The sequence below is a fragment of the Condylostylus longicornis genome, unplaced genomic scaffold (genome assembly GCF_029603195.1).
Source record: "Condylostylus longicornis isolate FDR11 unplaced genomic scaffold, ASM2960319v2 ptg000018l, whole genome shotgun sequence".
Classification (NCBI taxonomy): domain Eukaryota; kingdom Metazoa; phylum Arthropoda; class Insecta; order Diptera; family Dolichopodidae; genus Condylostylus; species Condylostylus longicornis.
The window spans coordinates 3,499,453-3,516,679 of record NW_026577987.1 but is presented as its reverse complement, the minus strand read 5'-3'; the positions used below and the strand labels follow the sequence as shown (position 1 = coordinate 3,516,679).

At 29.9% G+C, this 17,227-nt stretch overlaps 2 protein-coding genes across 2 annotated transcripts; both read left to right on the top strand.

The window, feature by feature from the left end:
* Positions 1–10,615, top strand: LOC129606311 (solute carrier family 22 member 4). The gene is made up of 10 exons (XM_055516565.1): positions 1–412; positions 1,785–2,040; positions 2,248–2,354; positions 8,794–9,014; positions 9,109–9,616; positions 9,688–9,808; positions 9,873–10,157; positions 10,219–10,299; positions 10,387–10,497; positions 10,561–10,615. Exons 1-7 carry the CDS (start codon positions 270–272, stop codon positions 10,020–10,022), a joined length of 1,506 nt encoding a protein of 501 aa, XP_055372540.1. The 5' UTR covers positions 1–269; the 3' UTR covers positions 10,023–10,157; positions 10,219–10,299; positions 10,387–10,497; positions 10,561–10,615.
* A 1,050-nt stretch (positions 10,616–11,665) lies between these two features.
* Positions 11,666–16,963, top strand: LOC129606337 (aquaporin-11). The gene is made up of 5 exons (XM_055516609.1): positions 11,666–11,731; positions 12,895–13,136; positions 15,690–15,964; positions 16,069–16,207; positions 16,432–16,963. Exons 2-5 carry the CDS (start codon positions 12,959–12,961, stop codon positions 16,626–16,628), a joined length of 789 nt encoding a protein of 262 aa, XP_055372584.1. The 5' UTR covers positions 11,666–11,731; positions 12,895–12,958; the 3' UTR covers positions 16,629–16,963.
* The last annotated feature ends 264 nt before the right edge of the window (positions 16,964–17,227 follow it).

The window sequence follows — 17,227 nt, the reverse complement described above, 5'->3', positions numbered from 1 at the left end:
TGTTTACCATATTTTGTTTTTTCTAGCTTATAGAATTCTTATTACCATAATATATTTCTTGAAATTGATGGTAATAATTTAGATTTTGGGTGATTTAGCAAACCGAAACTAAAATTTGTGGATATATTTCTTACAGTAGGTATACAAAGTACTTTGGGCTAACATTTAAATATCTAAAAAACTAAATCATATAGAAGATAAGGGTGGTATCAAACTGAGGAAAAAATAAGAAAGAATTTGAATTCATAAATGTTTATAAAGATATAACAATGGATTTTGATAAAATTTTGGATGAAATTGGAGAATTTGGTCGTTACCAGAAAACAAATTATTTTTTAATATGTTTACCGGTAATGTTTGCGGCTGCAAATAGTTTGAGTTATGTTTTTACAGCTGGTAATATAAATTATAGGTGAGTTTCGTTTTTTCACTACAAACTCCCTTTTTTTTCGAAATAAAAAACTTTTATTTTTGCTAATATATATTGCGTACTACAAACGCAGTTTATCAAAGTTTCTGAATCAAACTGATTTTCTTCTCAGTTTGAGATGATGAGTTTTGTTTTTTTTTGTTATATTGTTGTTAAGTTTGCTTTGTTGAAATCATCTATCAAGTAATCAATTTGAAATAATTTTGCATAGGGATTTCTAATTTATCCTGTTTAATTTTCAAAAGGATTTTATTAATATACACATTTATATCGGGAAACTAATGAATTAAAGTCAAAAATATTGAAATCAAATGCTTTTATATTTAAAATTATACACAAAAGTCAAGAGATGGCTGTACTCTTATAACGTGTGGTTGTTTCCTTTTGCAAAATGTAATAATTCCATTGAAAATCCTTGAAGTTTTCTTATTAAGAGATTATGTACTTTATTAACAGAATATGTACTTTATAAGATGTATTCACATATAATAATAATATAGTTCTCCATTGTTAGACTCTGCATACATAGAAATTCCTTCAAATGTTTTTAATAAACAAACATGACTGAATTTCAATTCCAACTCGTGACATATTTTTTATCGAAAAACATGTAAGAATATTATTAAATTACAACCTTGGATATAAAATTTAACTAAGTTCAAAAGCCTTTTGCATACATAGGTATGTGTTTAAAATCATTGTCAAATTTAAAATGTTGAAATGTATGTATATGACTCTTAAATAGTAAAGTTTATAATATTGGTCCTAGATAAAGTCAAAATTACTAATGAACAAATTAAAAAATGGAGGAGTCATGTAATAAACTTTTGCATGTTTTCAAGAAATATAAAACATAGTCTTGAGGCCATGTAAACTGCTGCATATTGATGTTTTAATAATAAAATATCGTAAAAGCGGGTCTCATTATTATATCTACAGACTATCATTATTATATTTACAGAAATTTTTAAGGCGACAAATTTATATCCAAAGTTCCGATTTTTGGCACTCATGTTCTTTCTTATATACGTTTTTTTCAGTTATAAGGCATTAGTGAAAAACTGTTTAAAAAAAGTGATTTTTTTATAGAATTTAGTTTTTCTTGTAAAGGTGAAAGAAATTTTAGAAGAGATATATGCTTTTATATCTGCGTTGTTAAAAACATAATGTGCAATTGGCATACACACTGCTGAGTCGAAATAAAAACAAAAATACAATTGGGTATTTTGTCTTACAAGCAGGAACATAATAATATTGGTTTTAAAATTGCTTTGTACATACATATATTAATATATATAAACATATACTTCATATAAACAAATGATTATTTTTTTCGTTCCTTTTTTAATAACAGGTGTTTTATACCTGAATGTGATAATTTAATAGACTCAAATGTATATGACGTTGACTGGATGGAAAACGCTGTACCAGGATATAAAGACTCAGATGGATATTTTATACCAGATTCGTGTAGTAGATTTAAAATAAAAGATAATAAAACCAATACACAAAATCACACAACATGTCCGTCTGATTGGTTTCTAATAAATGACGTAGAAACTTGTAATCAGTGGATTTACGATCCAAATGAAAGTACTATTTTGAATGAGGTAAGAAAAATTGTCCCTTTTTCTAAAATTACAAAAAATTGTAAAAATAACGTTTAATTAAAGTTTATTGAAATTTATCGTTTCTGTCACGTTTTACTTTATAATAATAAAATAAAATTATTGTATTGTTATATGAAATTAAACTTTTCTATTGACATTTTTATTATAATCTTTTATAGAGAATTCTTCTGTATTTTTTTTTGGTAGTGGGAAATTACATGTAAAGAAAATGCTTGGAAATTAGCATTGGTGGGAACATGTCATTTTGCTGGACTAGTAGTAGGTACCGCTATATCTGGGTTTTTAGCTGACAGGTAAGTCTTTTAATGAGAATCAAAGAAATAATATAAAACGTATAATAATTCATATAGTGAATGAAATTTATAAACGCAGGAAATTATAGAAACAAATCATTTCCTCCTAGAATGGTATATTTGTGATTTTCAGTTAAACTATAGCTCAATTATCAGATTGTACTCACATATAATAATAGTTTTAGAGGATCAGCTTAAAATTATTTTGGCGTCATTTATTACTTTCTCCTTCAATTTGACTATAAAAGTTAACCTTATCATAATTTTTTAAAAATTAGAAAAATTTTTAAGAATTCCAGTCGAATTTTCAGTAAATTGACAAATTCAATTTACTGAAAACGTAATTTTTTTAACTAAAAGCATGTTGTGCTTTTTACTTAATTATAGTGCTGCATTAGGTCATGATTGAACCATAAAATTAAAATATCTTATTGACAAGTTGTATTGTAATGTATGAAGAAAGTTTACATTGCTAGATATATGTATGTGTATATACAAACTTATCTACACTTTTATATTGAATAGATTTTTTTTCACTATTAATTTTTTGTTGTTTAAATCTTTTTAATACGAACAGAGCAATTTAAAATCATAAAGTATGTGTACTCATATATTCAACTTTTATAGTCAAGCTATAATCAAAGCTAAGTAGTAAAGTTTGAATTTAATGATGAATTTTTTTTGTTATACAATTATTACTCTTTTAAGATTAGACAGATGAATGAGTTTTCGCTTCATTTGGTGTAAAGAAAAGCTTTGATTTATTAAGAAATAATAAAATAATATTTTCCACGTGTTTAAAATGAATATTCTATAAACTCAGATATTATTTCTGATTTTAACAATAAAAAAAACTCAGCTGACTCAATAACATTTCTGGCTTTAATGGGTAATAAATATATATCTATATATGTTATATAGAATATATATCTACATATGTTATATATAGATATACATTTAATAATTAATGAATTACAAAATTTGTATTATTTCGTTATTATTATTTCAGCCACTATAGGAAGTTGAATGTAAATAATTACAAAGTATTGGCAAATATTTAAACACTTTTTGAATTTAACATATTTAGCAATTAAGTGACATTTAATATTGGTGAACAAAAGTAAAACTTAAAATAGGTACATATAATCGCAGTGTTGTCGTTATTCATTTGTACATTCTAGTAAATTCTGTATTTGTATATAAAGTTAAAAGCTGTAGGAAGATTCTCAATGAATAATATGGAAAATTTTGTCGTTTCCTTGTATTATTTCAGCCATGTAAACTGCTTAATTTTGTAAATAACAAATATCCTGCCATTAAGCAATTTTTGCAATTGAAATATTTAAAAAAAATTTTAAATAAGTAAAATGGTCATGAATTGTGGTGGCAACGTACGTTAAGATTTATAATGCTTTTATCATGACGTCTCGATATTTATAAGTAACATCGTTTGCCAGCATTTAACATACATTAAAATGTTTTTTGAGTTCTTAAAAAAGTAAATTCAAACCTAGCTTTATATAATAGCAGGTTTTGTGGTCTTTTAGAATATAAGAAACATTCGCTTGAAATTTAAGTTATAATTTTTCATTTCTTATAATTTACGATAATTTCTATATAATTAATTTTTATAAATATTTTCAACTTTACATCAGCATATTTGTATGCTGTAAGTGCATTACTAATAGAAATGAACAATAAGATATTGTGAGTAAATTTGAATTTTTAAATTTGACCAAAAATATTTTGAATTTCTTTGTGGTAATGGAAGAGTAAGGTTTTATGCAAAACAGCATAATTCAAGTTCAAATAAATTATCGAAGCTTTTTATTACTTATTTCTTATCTCAAAAATGGTCGTTTAAATAAAGATGTCAACAGTCAAATAATCTATAATTACAAGTAATGAATTAATTTTCTTATCTTTAATTAAGCTAATTCATTTTTTATTGCAATTAGAAAAAACAGTTGGTTAGATCCAAATGGTCTTTGAAAAAGCACATTTTTTTCGCAAATATAATGGCAACACAGATTCGTAGATTCGTAGATTCTAAGGGAACCGAGTGGGACAGGAGCATCCCCCCAAGCCACCGCAGCCATTTTTGACTTATTGTAGCCACCCCACTCTCCCGTCTATAATATCCCCGTCCCAATCACAAAGCCGGCGATATCCCTAAGGGAGTTGGACAATAGTTCCCGAACACTTAGGGACCCATGTCCAAGACAATTGCGGCGCCGAACAGCCAGTGCCGGACAGTCGCAGAGAATGTGCACGGCGGTCTCATCGCCACCCCCACAAAATCTGCACAGGGGGGAGCCCGACTTCCCCAGCCTGTGCAGGTGGTATTTCACCGGGCAATGCCCCGTGAAGAAATTCGCAATAGTGCGAACCCGGCTCCTGCTCATCCCCAGCAACTCCGCAGCGAATCCACCGGAGCACGCCGGAACAAACACCTTCGCATGACGGCACCCTTTCGTGTCCCGCCAGTGACGACTGCATTCCGCCGCGAGTAGGCAGGCAAGCCTGGCCCCCACGGCGGAAGAAGGCAGACCACAGAAAGGCAGCGGCTGCACAAAGGCAGCCCCAGATCCCCTCCGCGCCAACTCATCGGCAACTTCGTTGCCCGCATGGCCACTATGGCCCGGCACCCAAATGAGCATCACTCTGTTTTCCGATGCCAATTCCATAAGTGCAGCAAGGCAGCTCCAGACCAGCTTGGATGTAACCTGAGCTGAACGGAGCGCCAGCAGCGCAGCCCTGCTGTCTGAGAACACATAGATGGTGCGGTTTCTATACCCCCTTTCCAAATTGATTCTCAGACAGATTTCTATTGCATGTATTTCGGCCTGGAACACTGTGCAATACGGGTCAAGGGTTGCATATACACGCGTGTCCGGGCGGACACCGTATACGCCCGAGCCCACCCCCGACCCCGTTTTAGACCCGTCCGCATACCACACGCTCGAACCCGACCTAAGTACCGGACCACCCCGATCCCACGTCCATCGATCAGGAAACAGAACCCTGTACTTGTGGTCGAAGTTGTACCGCGGCAGACAGGTATCTGACATGGTTATCCTAAGAATCGGATCGCCCTCAATGAAGTCTCTGTGAGTTCTGTGGGCCAACTTTAGCCCTGCCCCGTCCTCGCCAGAGAGAAGTCGGTAAGTCACCAGCCGAGCTTCCTTCAATATATGGAGGTGCAGTGGCGGCAATCCGATCATCACCTCCAATGCAGCGGTGGGAGCCGTCCGCATCGCCCCGGTCACTCCCAGGCAGGCCAGCCTCTGTAGCTTTTCCAGCTTGGCCCGCACACCCGCCCGCTGAGCCTTACGGCACCATACAATCGACGCATAGGTGACGATGGGCCTAGCAAGGGCCGTATATAGCCACAGTGCTATTCTGGGACTAATTCCCCAGGTCCCCCCGATGAAACTCCTACACGTCCACAAGGCCGCCGTAGCTCTCCCGATAACTCTATCGATATGGGTATTCCAAGAGAGACGATCATCCAGGGTTACCCCCAGATACTTCACCTCCCTCGAGTAACTAATACGTTCACCAAACAGAATTGGGCTCGTTAATCTGTCCCTGCTTCTGCGTCTGGTGAAGGCGACCAAAGTGCTCTTGCTTGGATTTATATTTAACTCAACGCCTTTGCACCACCTTTCCACAACACGTAAATTTTGCTGTAGAAGATCAGAAATAGTGCTCTCAAATTTTCCCCGCACGACGAAGGCCACATCGTCAGCGTATCCCCAGACACGCGCCCCGGAGCCCCTGAGAGCAGCTATTAGATCATCCACTACAATGGACCACAGGAGGGGCGAAAGAACCCCGCCCTGCGGACATCCTTTTGCAGCGGAGATGAAGAGTATATCGTCAGCTATGGTGGACTTAATAATCCTATCCTGTAGCATCCGATTGACCCATCTGCTAGTCGTCGCATCAATCCCTCGTTTGTGCAACGACTCACAGATGACATGATATGGGGTGTTGTCAAAAGCTCCCTCTATATCAAGGAAGCAGCCAACTGCTACCTCCCGCACCTCCAGTGAGTTTTCAAGGACCCCCACCAGACCCTGCAGAGCGAGTACAGTAGACCTTCCCGACTGATAGGCGTATTGAGATTCATGCAAGGGATTGCTTCCCAGTGCACCGTCCCGTATAAATCTATCAATCACTTTTTCCATTGCTTTCAATAGAAAAGAAGTAAGGCTGATTGGACGGAAAGACCTTGGGTGGTTGCTTGGTCGCTTACCCACCTTCGGAATATACGTCACTTTAGCCACCCTCCATGCCTGAGGGACGTAACCCCACGCATAGCTGGCGCGAAAAATTCCCAACAGTGCTCTAGCGATATGTTGGAAACCCCTCTGCAAAAATGCAGGATATATCCCGTCATCACCTGGAGATTTGAAGGGCCTGAAAGAGAAAACAGCCCATCTAATCCTGCCCATCGTGAAGACTTGACGGGATCGTTGCCAGTCATCCCTCCTGGGACAGGGTGCCCCCGGTTCAATGACTGCATTTGAGTGATTCCGAAGAATCTCCGAGTCAGGAAAGTGCGTTGACGCCATAAGCTCCAACGTCTGCCTTCCGTTCTCAGTCATAGAGCCATCAGGACGTTCCATTAGGCCCAACCTGCTAGCATACTTTTTGGAAAGCACCCTGTGAAGACGCGCACTGCTGGGGAGTTCATCAATGCCCTTGCAGAACGCCCTCCACGAGATTCTCTTCGCTTTCCTAATTTCTTTATTGTATTTTGTGAGTGAGTCCTTATACTCTTCCCACGAACCCGACGCTTTGGCCTTATTGAATAGCTTCCTGGTCTTTAGTCTAAGCCTTGAAAGCTCCTCATTCCACCACGGGCACTTCCTATTGCTTCGCCTCGGCTTAGCACGGCAGCTCCCGTGATAGGCATTAGTAATAGCCGCCGTCAGGGCCTCGCTGGCCAGTTCGATATCCATCACCGTTCTGACAGAAGCAGGAACGGATCTAATCCCATCCATGAGGAGCGTTTCGAATTGACTCCAATCTGTGGATTGGGGCACCCGATAAATTTCTTCTGCCAGGCCTGGCAACACAAAAAATTATTTAACCCTAGTTTAATTAACTACTTGCTCACATTGCATACATAGAGCACGTTTTCAATTTTAACTCTCAATAAAATAGTTATTGCGCACGTTTTGATTTGAATCTTTACCAATGCTCAAGTGGAGGTAATATTTATTAATTAAGCTTTTAACTTTATATTTACCGTTATTTTTCGTGATTTAAATTATTTTGTCATAGTTTGACAATCAGCATCATCAGGCATGCAGTGCATTTTACGTGGACATTTTTAATTATATTTCCTTATTTTTACATACTAACATAGATGCATCTGTAATTGTGCAGATATATATACATATTTTGTGTACATTTTATATATATATATATATCTTTAGCTCATATTTTATATATTACGTATATTTTTCGGTTATAAACCGAATTGTTTAGAACGAAAACTGTTTTCTTATGATTTTTTGCTAAAAATATTTCGACCAATAGTTCCTTTAAAATTATCAGCTTTATTAAACTTCTAATAAAGCAAAGTGTAACCGAAACTTCTCAACTGACTTAACTAACTGTTTCATTTAATTTTATTTTAGTGTAATCTTTTTTATTCCTTTTTTCAGCTATATCTTTCTAAAATATGTCAAATGAAATTTGGAGAATTCAAAGTGAACTATTTCAAAAGGCTTAGTTTTTGGTACATTTCGTACGTAATTGGAAGCTTTTGTTAAACATTGTGCGCAAACCAAAAGTAATTTTAAAATTCAGTAAACACTTTATAACCCGAAATTTCTTGTTCTACCATAAAAAACTATGTAAATAAGTTTCATTTCAGAAAAAACTTTTCGAGAATAAAATTTCCCCAAAAATTTATGCAAATTTTTAAGATAACAAGAGATTAATTTCAAAAGACGTCTAGACTAAATTGTTAAAGAGAAAGTGCTATTATACATGGGTTGGACAACTGTATCTTTAACATTTACATTATTTTGAAATAAAAGTGTAACTTTTTATTCAAACTATCGAAATGATATTATAACTACTTTGCAAACCATTGGTTTGATTGACTGAATTTTTACTTTATAACGTGCTCAAACCTTGATAATTGCCCCGAAACAGACAAAGTTATATTAAGTCTAGACAAACAAAAGCAACACGAAACATTTTTCTTTTCAACCATCATATTTTGGGAATACCATCAAATTTCTGGAATCCTACACATATTGTGGCAGGGTGCAACATTTTATCTTATCTTATTTATTTAAATTTTTCGAATAGGAATTTTATTTATGTTCTTTGCATTGATTCAATTAAATTATTGGAACCAATATTTTAAAAATTATAATTAAAAAAAAATTATTGTAAAAAATTTATTTTACAGATTTGGTCGCAAGATAATTTTTATATTGTCTATTATATTTATGTCAATAACTGGAATTTTACAAGGTCTCGCATGGGATTACATTAGTTTTCTGATTTTTGCTTTTCTAAATGCCGTTGGTACGGCATCTGTATATCCTTTGGCATTTATAATTGCAGTTGAAATGGTTGGATGTAGAAAACGTGAAATGTCATCAATAATACTTAATTATTTTTACGCAGGTAAATATATATAATAATATATATACTATGCATATATAAAATACAACGCATTGCTTGAAATTTTATTTAATAAAAAATTTTTTTTTTCTTTTAGTTGGTGAAGCTTTAGTTGGACTATTAGCCTGGTTAAGTCGTGATTGGAGAACATTACAATACGTTTTATCAGCTCCTCCATTACTATTTACTGCATATTATTGGTTAATACCTGAATCAGTCAGATGGTTAATAACAAAAGAAAAGCATAAAAAGGCATTAAAAATTATACGAAAAGCAGCGAAAACTAATCATAAAGAAATTTCTGAAACCCTTTTAAAAACATTTGAAATTAAGGATTTGGAATCAACGATACCAAATATTAAAAAGGAAGTTGAAATTATAAAAAATAATTCAAATGGTGTGATACATAGTGAAGATTTTTTGGAGATTGAAATAAAAGGAAAAAAAGAATTTTATACAAACCAAACTAACCGTGATCAAAACGAATTTTATTCTGATGATGATCTAAATAGTGTAGATGCGGGAAAACAAATTTTAAATGCATTTCTTGACATAATTAAATCAAAAATATTAATTGTTAGATTTTTAATACTTTTACTAATATGGTAAATGCCATCATTAAAAAAATACCTGAAATATAATGAATTTTTTAAAGAATTTTGTAATACCATTTAAGGATTGTTAATGCTTTTGTTTTTTATGGATTGTCTTTGAATTCGACAAATTTAAGTGGCAATAAATATTTGAATTTTGCATTAGTTTGTCTAGTTGAAATACCAGGATATTCTATGGCTTGGGTATGGTGTTAAATTATGTTTAAACTCAATTTTTTTAAAATCGAAAAATATATTATAATTACAGATAGCCTTACAAAAGTTTGGAAGGAGATGGTCTCTTACTGGATCATTATTTCTTTGTGCAGTAACATGTATTGCAGGAGGTTTCATAGCTCAAGGTATGCTGCTAATAAGGCAAATAATTATTAATATTATAAGATACGTGAATATATAATTTATAATGATTTTGTTTTTATTTTAAACTTTAGAAGTAGCTTGGGCTACCATATTATTGTTTCTTATTGGTAAGCTTGGGATCACATCTAGTTTTGCTGTTATTTATGCCTATACAGCCGAAATGATGCCTACAGTAATTATGAAATTCAATACTTAAAAGACTTTTTTTTTAATAATTTTATTAAAATATATAGATAATTCGTAGCGGTGGTGTAGGTTTTATGTCAACATTTGCAAGATTTGGTGCTATGGTTGCTCCATTTGTTCCTTTACTGGTATTAAAAATTTAGTTTTTATAATTATAACTTTATCCTAACTTGTTTTTTTTGCAATTTTTGTTAATAAATTATTTTAAATGAAAGGGCTATTATTATAAACCCTTACCACTGCTATTATTTGGTGGAGTCTCATTTTTTGCTGGTTTTCTTGGTTTATTATTACCAGAAACTTTTCAACAAAAGTTACCAGACACGGTGAGTTAAATTATATAGGGAAAAAGTTTTTTTTTAATAATCGCATTTTCTGTAAAATTTTAGGTTGAAGAAGCTGAAAAAATTGGATCCAAATCAAAATAGTTTTATACAACAAAACTATACATTTTTTTTTTTAAATTGTAAGAACAAATCTTTTTTAGTTATAGAATTTTATTATTAAAAATAATGTAAATGCATTTTTTTATGGAAACGATATTTTTAATAAAACGTGCATTCATTTTTAAAAACTTTTTTTATTATAAAAAAATCTATGATGAAAGTATTATTTGCTAGGGAAAGTTACAAAAATGTATGAAAAGCATATTAAAAATGAATAACCCATATATTAAGGCCATCTCCGTTTTTGTTAACCACAGAGAAACTACCTAGCACATTTTTTCAAAATTACTAATTTAAAATTGAATATTGTAAATACATACTAATTGTGGATTAAAATCAGGTAACCAGAATGTATTTATTATCTACATATAAAATCTAAAATTCCTATACTCATATTCTGGTTTTTAATGTTTCAAAAATTTTTAAGAAATAATAAATGTTAAGTATCTAAATTAAATATTTACAAAATTATAACGTTATTTTATTCCGTCGTTTTCGTCTGAAACAAAATTTATTTATTCATTTAATGCCGTATATAAAATTAAATAATTTCATTTGAACAATAGCACATGGCGTAAAATGTTCAATTTCAAAATTAATGAATGATTCGCTATACAATAGAACAGAATTTTCATATACAACATAAAAATGATCTTTGTGAGTATAGAACTGATCATTTGGTCAACTTTCAATTTCTATTAGGAAGGCTTTTTAATACCTCATAAGTACATGTGATCCCAAATGTATCTACATGTGTACACATATCAGTGCTTTGTTCTAAAGTTCATTAACAACAAATTGAAGAGATTGCAGATGATAAAAACTGAAATAGATTTGGAATAAATAAAGCTTTTTCGACTAGAAAATAATTTTTACTCTTAAAATATGTGGCTAGGGAAAATTTTGGTATAAAACATTAAAAAATAAAATAGTTGAAAATTCAAATAAATTTAAATGAAAATAAATTGAAATAAAGCTCTGAAATTAAAGCAAATTATTTTAACAAATTATTATGCTCTTTGAAAAGAAATTTGCTCATCACATTTAGTTTAGTTTTAATAGTCTAGTATAAGGATCTTTTACATAAATTTATTATTTAGTTAAGAAAAAAAAAGTAATTTGAATTATTTATTTAATATTTTAATTTTCATATAAAAGCAAAAGAGAGATTTTAGGGTTTTTCAAAATATAACAAAAATTTTCGGTTAATATTAATTTAAAGTGCTAAAATATAGAAAAAAAATTTACAAAATTTTAGATAAAATTTTCATTTCATAATAATATGTCTGTTTGTTTATATGTTGCTTGTTTCTATTAATAGAATTAAAAAATATTACTTAAAACATCATAATGTGCACATAAAGAAGAAATAGAAATTTATTTGAATTAAACAAATGGAAAAGCAAAAAGATTTTTAATTAAAAGAATTTAAAAAGTTATTTAGAATTATTATGAAAAAATCAAAATTCAATCTTAATCTTCCCATTTAACAAAATTTTGATTAATATTTGCTATTGCATAAGATTTTCTACATAAATTTTATATTTTTATTGTAATAAACATTAATTTTTGTTTAATTGCTAAAAGTTTTAATTTTAAAGGAATAAAAATAAATTTTACTTACTTTATAATGACATGCTCATGAATTAAAAATAATATTCGCATACTTATATAGTTGGTATTGAATAAAGTAAGGAAGGTCAGTAATTTACTATAGAAATATTAGCCGGAATTTAATTTGACTTATAAATACTTACATTATATCTAAACATATTTTGACATATGGCACACTCAGACCAACACCGCACTATTTCGAAATTTATATTTTTAAGGAAATTCAGTTTAAAATATTGATATAACGAAAGTAGTTTATAAATTTCAGTATAAATTATCGCAATATGAGAAAAGGGGAGTTTTTTAAGAAAAGAATTAATTAAAAAAAAATGCCATTTGACGAAAATAAAGAGATTAAGTTTGCGCTTTTAGTGGTACAGTTACAGCAAGAAAAATTTTAAGGGTGCGATATACAAGATATTTTATTTACATGTACATACGATAATATTAGTAAAAAATTTTAAATGTTAGTTTTGAATATAAATTCTATTTTTACATTTAATTTTTGCAATAATTTTAATTTATTGAATTCTATTGAACTGCATTTTGCACTTTTATTTATTTTCAATAAGTTTTTGTAAATTTTCTTATTCAAAATTGAAAGAAAATTAATATTTTTTCTTTTTTTTTTCATTATTAATTTTTTTTTACCTTTACTTGAAGATCTGATATTGTTTTATTATTAGATATTTTTAAGACTATAAATATACTAAAATATCTAATAATAATGTCAATGTCAGCATTAGCGGTTAGCAGTGGCTTTATGATTGGCTGCTGTGTGGTAGCTCAAATTGCCAGAAAATTTGTTGAAAAGTTTTTTAAAGACAGGGGTATTATACCAGTTTTATTGAATGAAGCAATTGCTGCTGCTGAATTATGTTCATGTTGTTTTGAATTGATAATTGGTAAGTATAATGCATTACAGATTGATGTAGTTTAATTTACTTTTGGCTTTCTTAACTAATAACTAAAAACCACTCTCTATATACTTGCATCATTTATATCTTTTGTAATAAGAAGAGCTTTTTGGAATCAAAGTAATAATGCAATAGCACTAACTTATTGCCGAGTTTGCAATAATATATGTGAATATGTAATACTGGTGAGATTCGGTATATTAAGTTGCCTTAGAATAGTTGTCATAGCCATAGTATGTTTTCTCTTTAAAACAACTTGAAATTAGTTATGTCACGAATAACTAATTTTATTAAATGGGGTATAATGCCTGAAAAATGCAATTTTACAATTTTCTTAAATAAATATTATATACATTAAATTTTGACTAAAAAATTTTAATTGAATTTCATATGTTAAATGGATGCCGCAGCGATTTATAGTAAAATTAGCTCTTGCCGCCATATTAACAAGGTTGAGAACCAATGAATTATCTCACATGAATTATTAAAAATTGTTTTTAAGAAATTAGATAATATTGAATTTTTGATTTTTTTAGTTGCGTCTATTAATGACGATCGTGATTCAATATCAACATATAAACATATATAGATTGATTTCTAAATGCATATTTTGATTTTTTCAAATAAAAAATAAAAATAAATTATTCCACTGCATTCTTATTAAGAAATGTTTTGAAATTGAATGTAATTTATATATATATATATATGAACTTTCGGAATTCTTAAAGCAGCAACTAAACTGACATCTCAAATTTGATACTGCAATCATTTCTCTATTGAACGAAGAATTTCTACATTCAACGAAGTATCAATACTATTTAAAATGATCCATTTAAAGACACCTTATCAGATCAGTTAAGGTAAATAATTATGGTCTTTTGAAGAAATATTAAGTTATTGAAATAAATTTGCCGTTGCTTTCTTTCCACAGAAATTCAGAGAAGCAAACGTGTTAAATCCAGTCACCAAAAATATAAATTTTTCGAATTTTGAGATACATGACATGGGTGGGGCAGCGGAGCAAATAGAAAAAGTTTTATTCTGTCAAAACTATTTATATTATTCTTTCTATTACTATTTATAACTATTCTGTTAGAACTATTTATAAATATCTACAAGACTGTTCAAAATTTTAGAATTTTGTAACTTATTTGAATCATTTTAAAAATTTGAAAAAGCTGATTTCCAACGAGAATTAATAACGGTTAATTTCAACTAGTGTATTGATCAAGTAAGATACATCCTTATAAAATCGTGATAGAAGAAATAAGTCATTTTCTTTGAACCTTTGGGGAGTTGAAAAATTATTTTGCAGCTTCGACAAAATATTTGTTAAAAAATGGCAGTCTTAGAGTTCTGTGGAATTTTAAGCAGCGCTAGACGGATGGGGGTGGTCGATAACAATTTTATTCGAGGGAAATAAGATTCTCAAAGTAATACTTGTGTCTTTAAAGTGCAGGATTTTCTAAAAGGACATAAAGACATTCTTTTCGAAATCTTTTTGAAATGTTCTTACATTGTTTTTTCTCAGTTTTTTTTAAAACCTATTCATAAGTTTAATTACTAAAAGTAACAAAACAAAATTTGTTAATATATTTTGATTACATTTATTTTATAACTAAATTGTGGTAGTTTATTAATGTTTAAAAAATAAAATAACTGAACTATTGTATATAAGCATTATACAAATAGATTTGTTAATTTTAATAATGTCAAAGAGATGTAAATTCCCGCATTAACAGTTTTTTCAAAGAATTTCAAGAAATTTATTGTAAAACGGATTTAATGGTAATTAAGATCAACTTTTCCAATTGAAATTTCTTAAAAGTCCAGTAAAATCACATAGTATCTTGGGGTATTTTGGAGTAGAATTACCTATGATCTAGGTGTAGGTAATTAATCATTCATAATTGAATTCTTCAAACTATTTTTAATTAAATAATTTAAGGTATACGACAAGTGCAACAAGTTAATGGTATTCTTGATATAAAATGTTACATAATAAATACAATATTATGTATCAATATTGTGTTATCCTAAGCAACGTGGTCTAATTATTTTTATACTTGAAAGCCATGTCACTGATTTGACATTTTAGTTAAAACCGTGTGCAGCTCTTGAGTTTTGTGAAAGTTGAGATTGCAAGCTCTTTTAGTAACGGGGAAAAAAGAAGGTATTCAGTTAATCAAAGTAGAAATAAATATAAATAATATGGGCTTGACAAAGAAATTAATTTTCTCGGCAGATAATTTTATGACGAATGCCTAATATCGATAGGCTATTACTCATAACTATAATTTTCCTCACTTGAAATGTTCCAATTTCTACAAAGTATTTTTGTAAAATTTTATTTTAACTTTATTACATATCAACAATTTTGCGACATTAATTTGATTGTTAATATTAAAATGAATTCTAGAAAAATAATTTTTAAATTAGATCTTATCTATTAAAATATTGAGTCTGTAAATATTATAGTTTAAAATTTCCAGTTATGTTTATGTTATGTGTATGAACTTATATTTCATTATATACCTACAGTTGCAGATAATTATGGTGTTGCAGCTTATGCTATTTGTTTGTTTATGTTAACAATATGGTGGGGTAAAGTTTGGGGTGATGCTTCAGCGTGTCCATATACGCATATGGAAGAATTAATTGAAGGAAAGCAGTCTTTGAAAGACGTTGCCTTAAAATCTTGGGCTGCGTTAATGGGAGGATGTTGCGTTTATAGGATCGTCCAAGTCTTTTGGTGGTTTGAGCTAGCGCATACACATGAAGGTAGAGCTTTTCAAGAGTGTACAGCTGATTTACAGGTACAAGACTAAATATTTTATACACATGTACTCTTCAGTTAAAAAAAAAAATTTTCATTGAATTCGTATAAAAATGTAAGAAATTTATACGTATTTTTTTATAGGTACACCCATACTTGGGAGCAGTAATTGAAGGAGTTGCGACATTATTGTGCCGTTTGGCATCAAAATCTTTAGCTGAAACTGGTCCAACATTTTCAAGTTATATCGATTCTTTCATAGGTACAAGCTTAGTTGTAGCAGGTAAATATAAAAAAACACCTTGTATTTTTGAAATAATAAAAAATCAGGTCCAAACTAATTATAGCTTCCATTTATGTAATGTAGAAAGTCCTTTTTAACTTCATTAAATGAAAAAATGTAACAAAATAATTTTTTTTTGTTCAGTGTTACCAGCTATATGATTTTTTTCTTTCAATTTTATGTCTCAATTTCAGTTTATGTTTTTAATTATATTATGATTTCAGCTTTCAATTTTTCTGGTGGATATTTTAATCCAGTTTTAGCTACAGCTTTAAAATGGGGTTGTACTGGACATACAAATTTGGAACATATTATTGTTTATTGGATCGGAGCATGCCTTGGTGCTATTTTAAGTGTTCCTCTATTTAAAATGTCAATTGTACGAAAATATTTAGTGGGAGAGAAATTAAAAGAAGAGTAAATTACGAGCTTTTAATAAACTAAATGAAAGTTTTTGAGAAATTTGTGCAGACGAAAACCCTTTAGTTTTATTTTCATATTGTTTACAAAATTGCCAGTAATTTTTATCTTTTAGTGAAGGCCGTAATTTACATATGTATGTAATAGTAAAAATGGTTAATTATCCAATCTATTTAAAGACAAAATTTTAATTTAATTAAATAATTAATTTGATTATTAGGTATTTATTTGATTATATGTTGTATATTTATTTTTCTTTTGTTAAAAATTATAATAATTGACAATAATTTATTAAAATTATTCTGAAAAAATAAAATTTTCATCTGTTTTAACATATTTCTTTTTTATTTTTTTTTTTGTTCAAAAAAATTTTATAATTTTTCATTTGAATTTCAAGTTCATATAGAACTCTAAAATATTAATATTTTTAAGTACTCTGCGAGTAAATTATTTCAAGAGTTCTCACTTATTGCTGTAATTAGTGCAAAGGAGGACAATTTCCTCCAAATGTGAACGACCGAAGGATATTTTTAATGTAAAATTTTTTGGGTATGTGTACGTATTTACTGAAAAAATTTTATACAAGAATTAATACTAAAA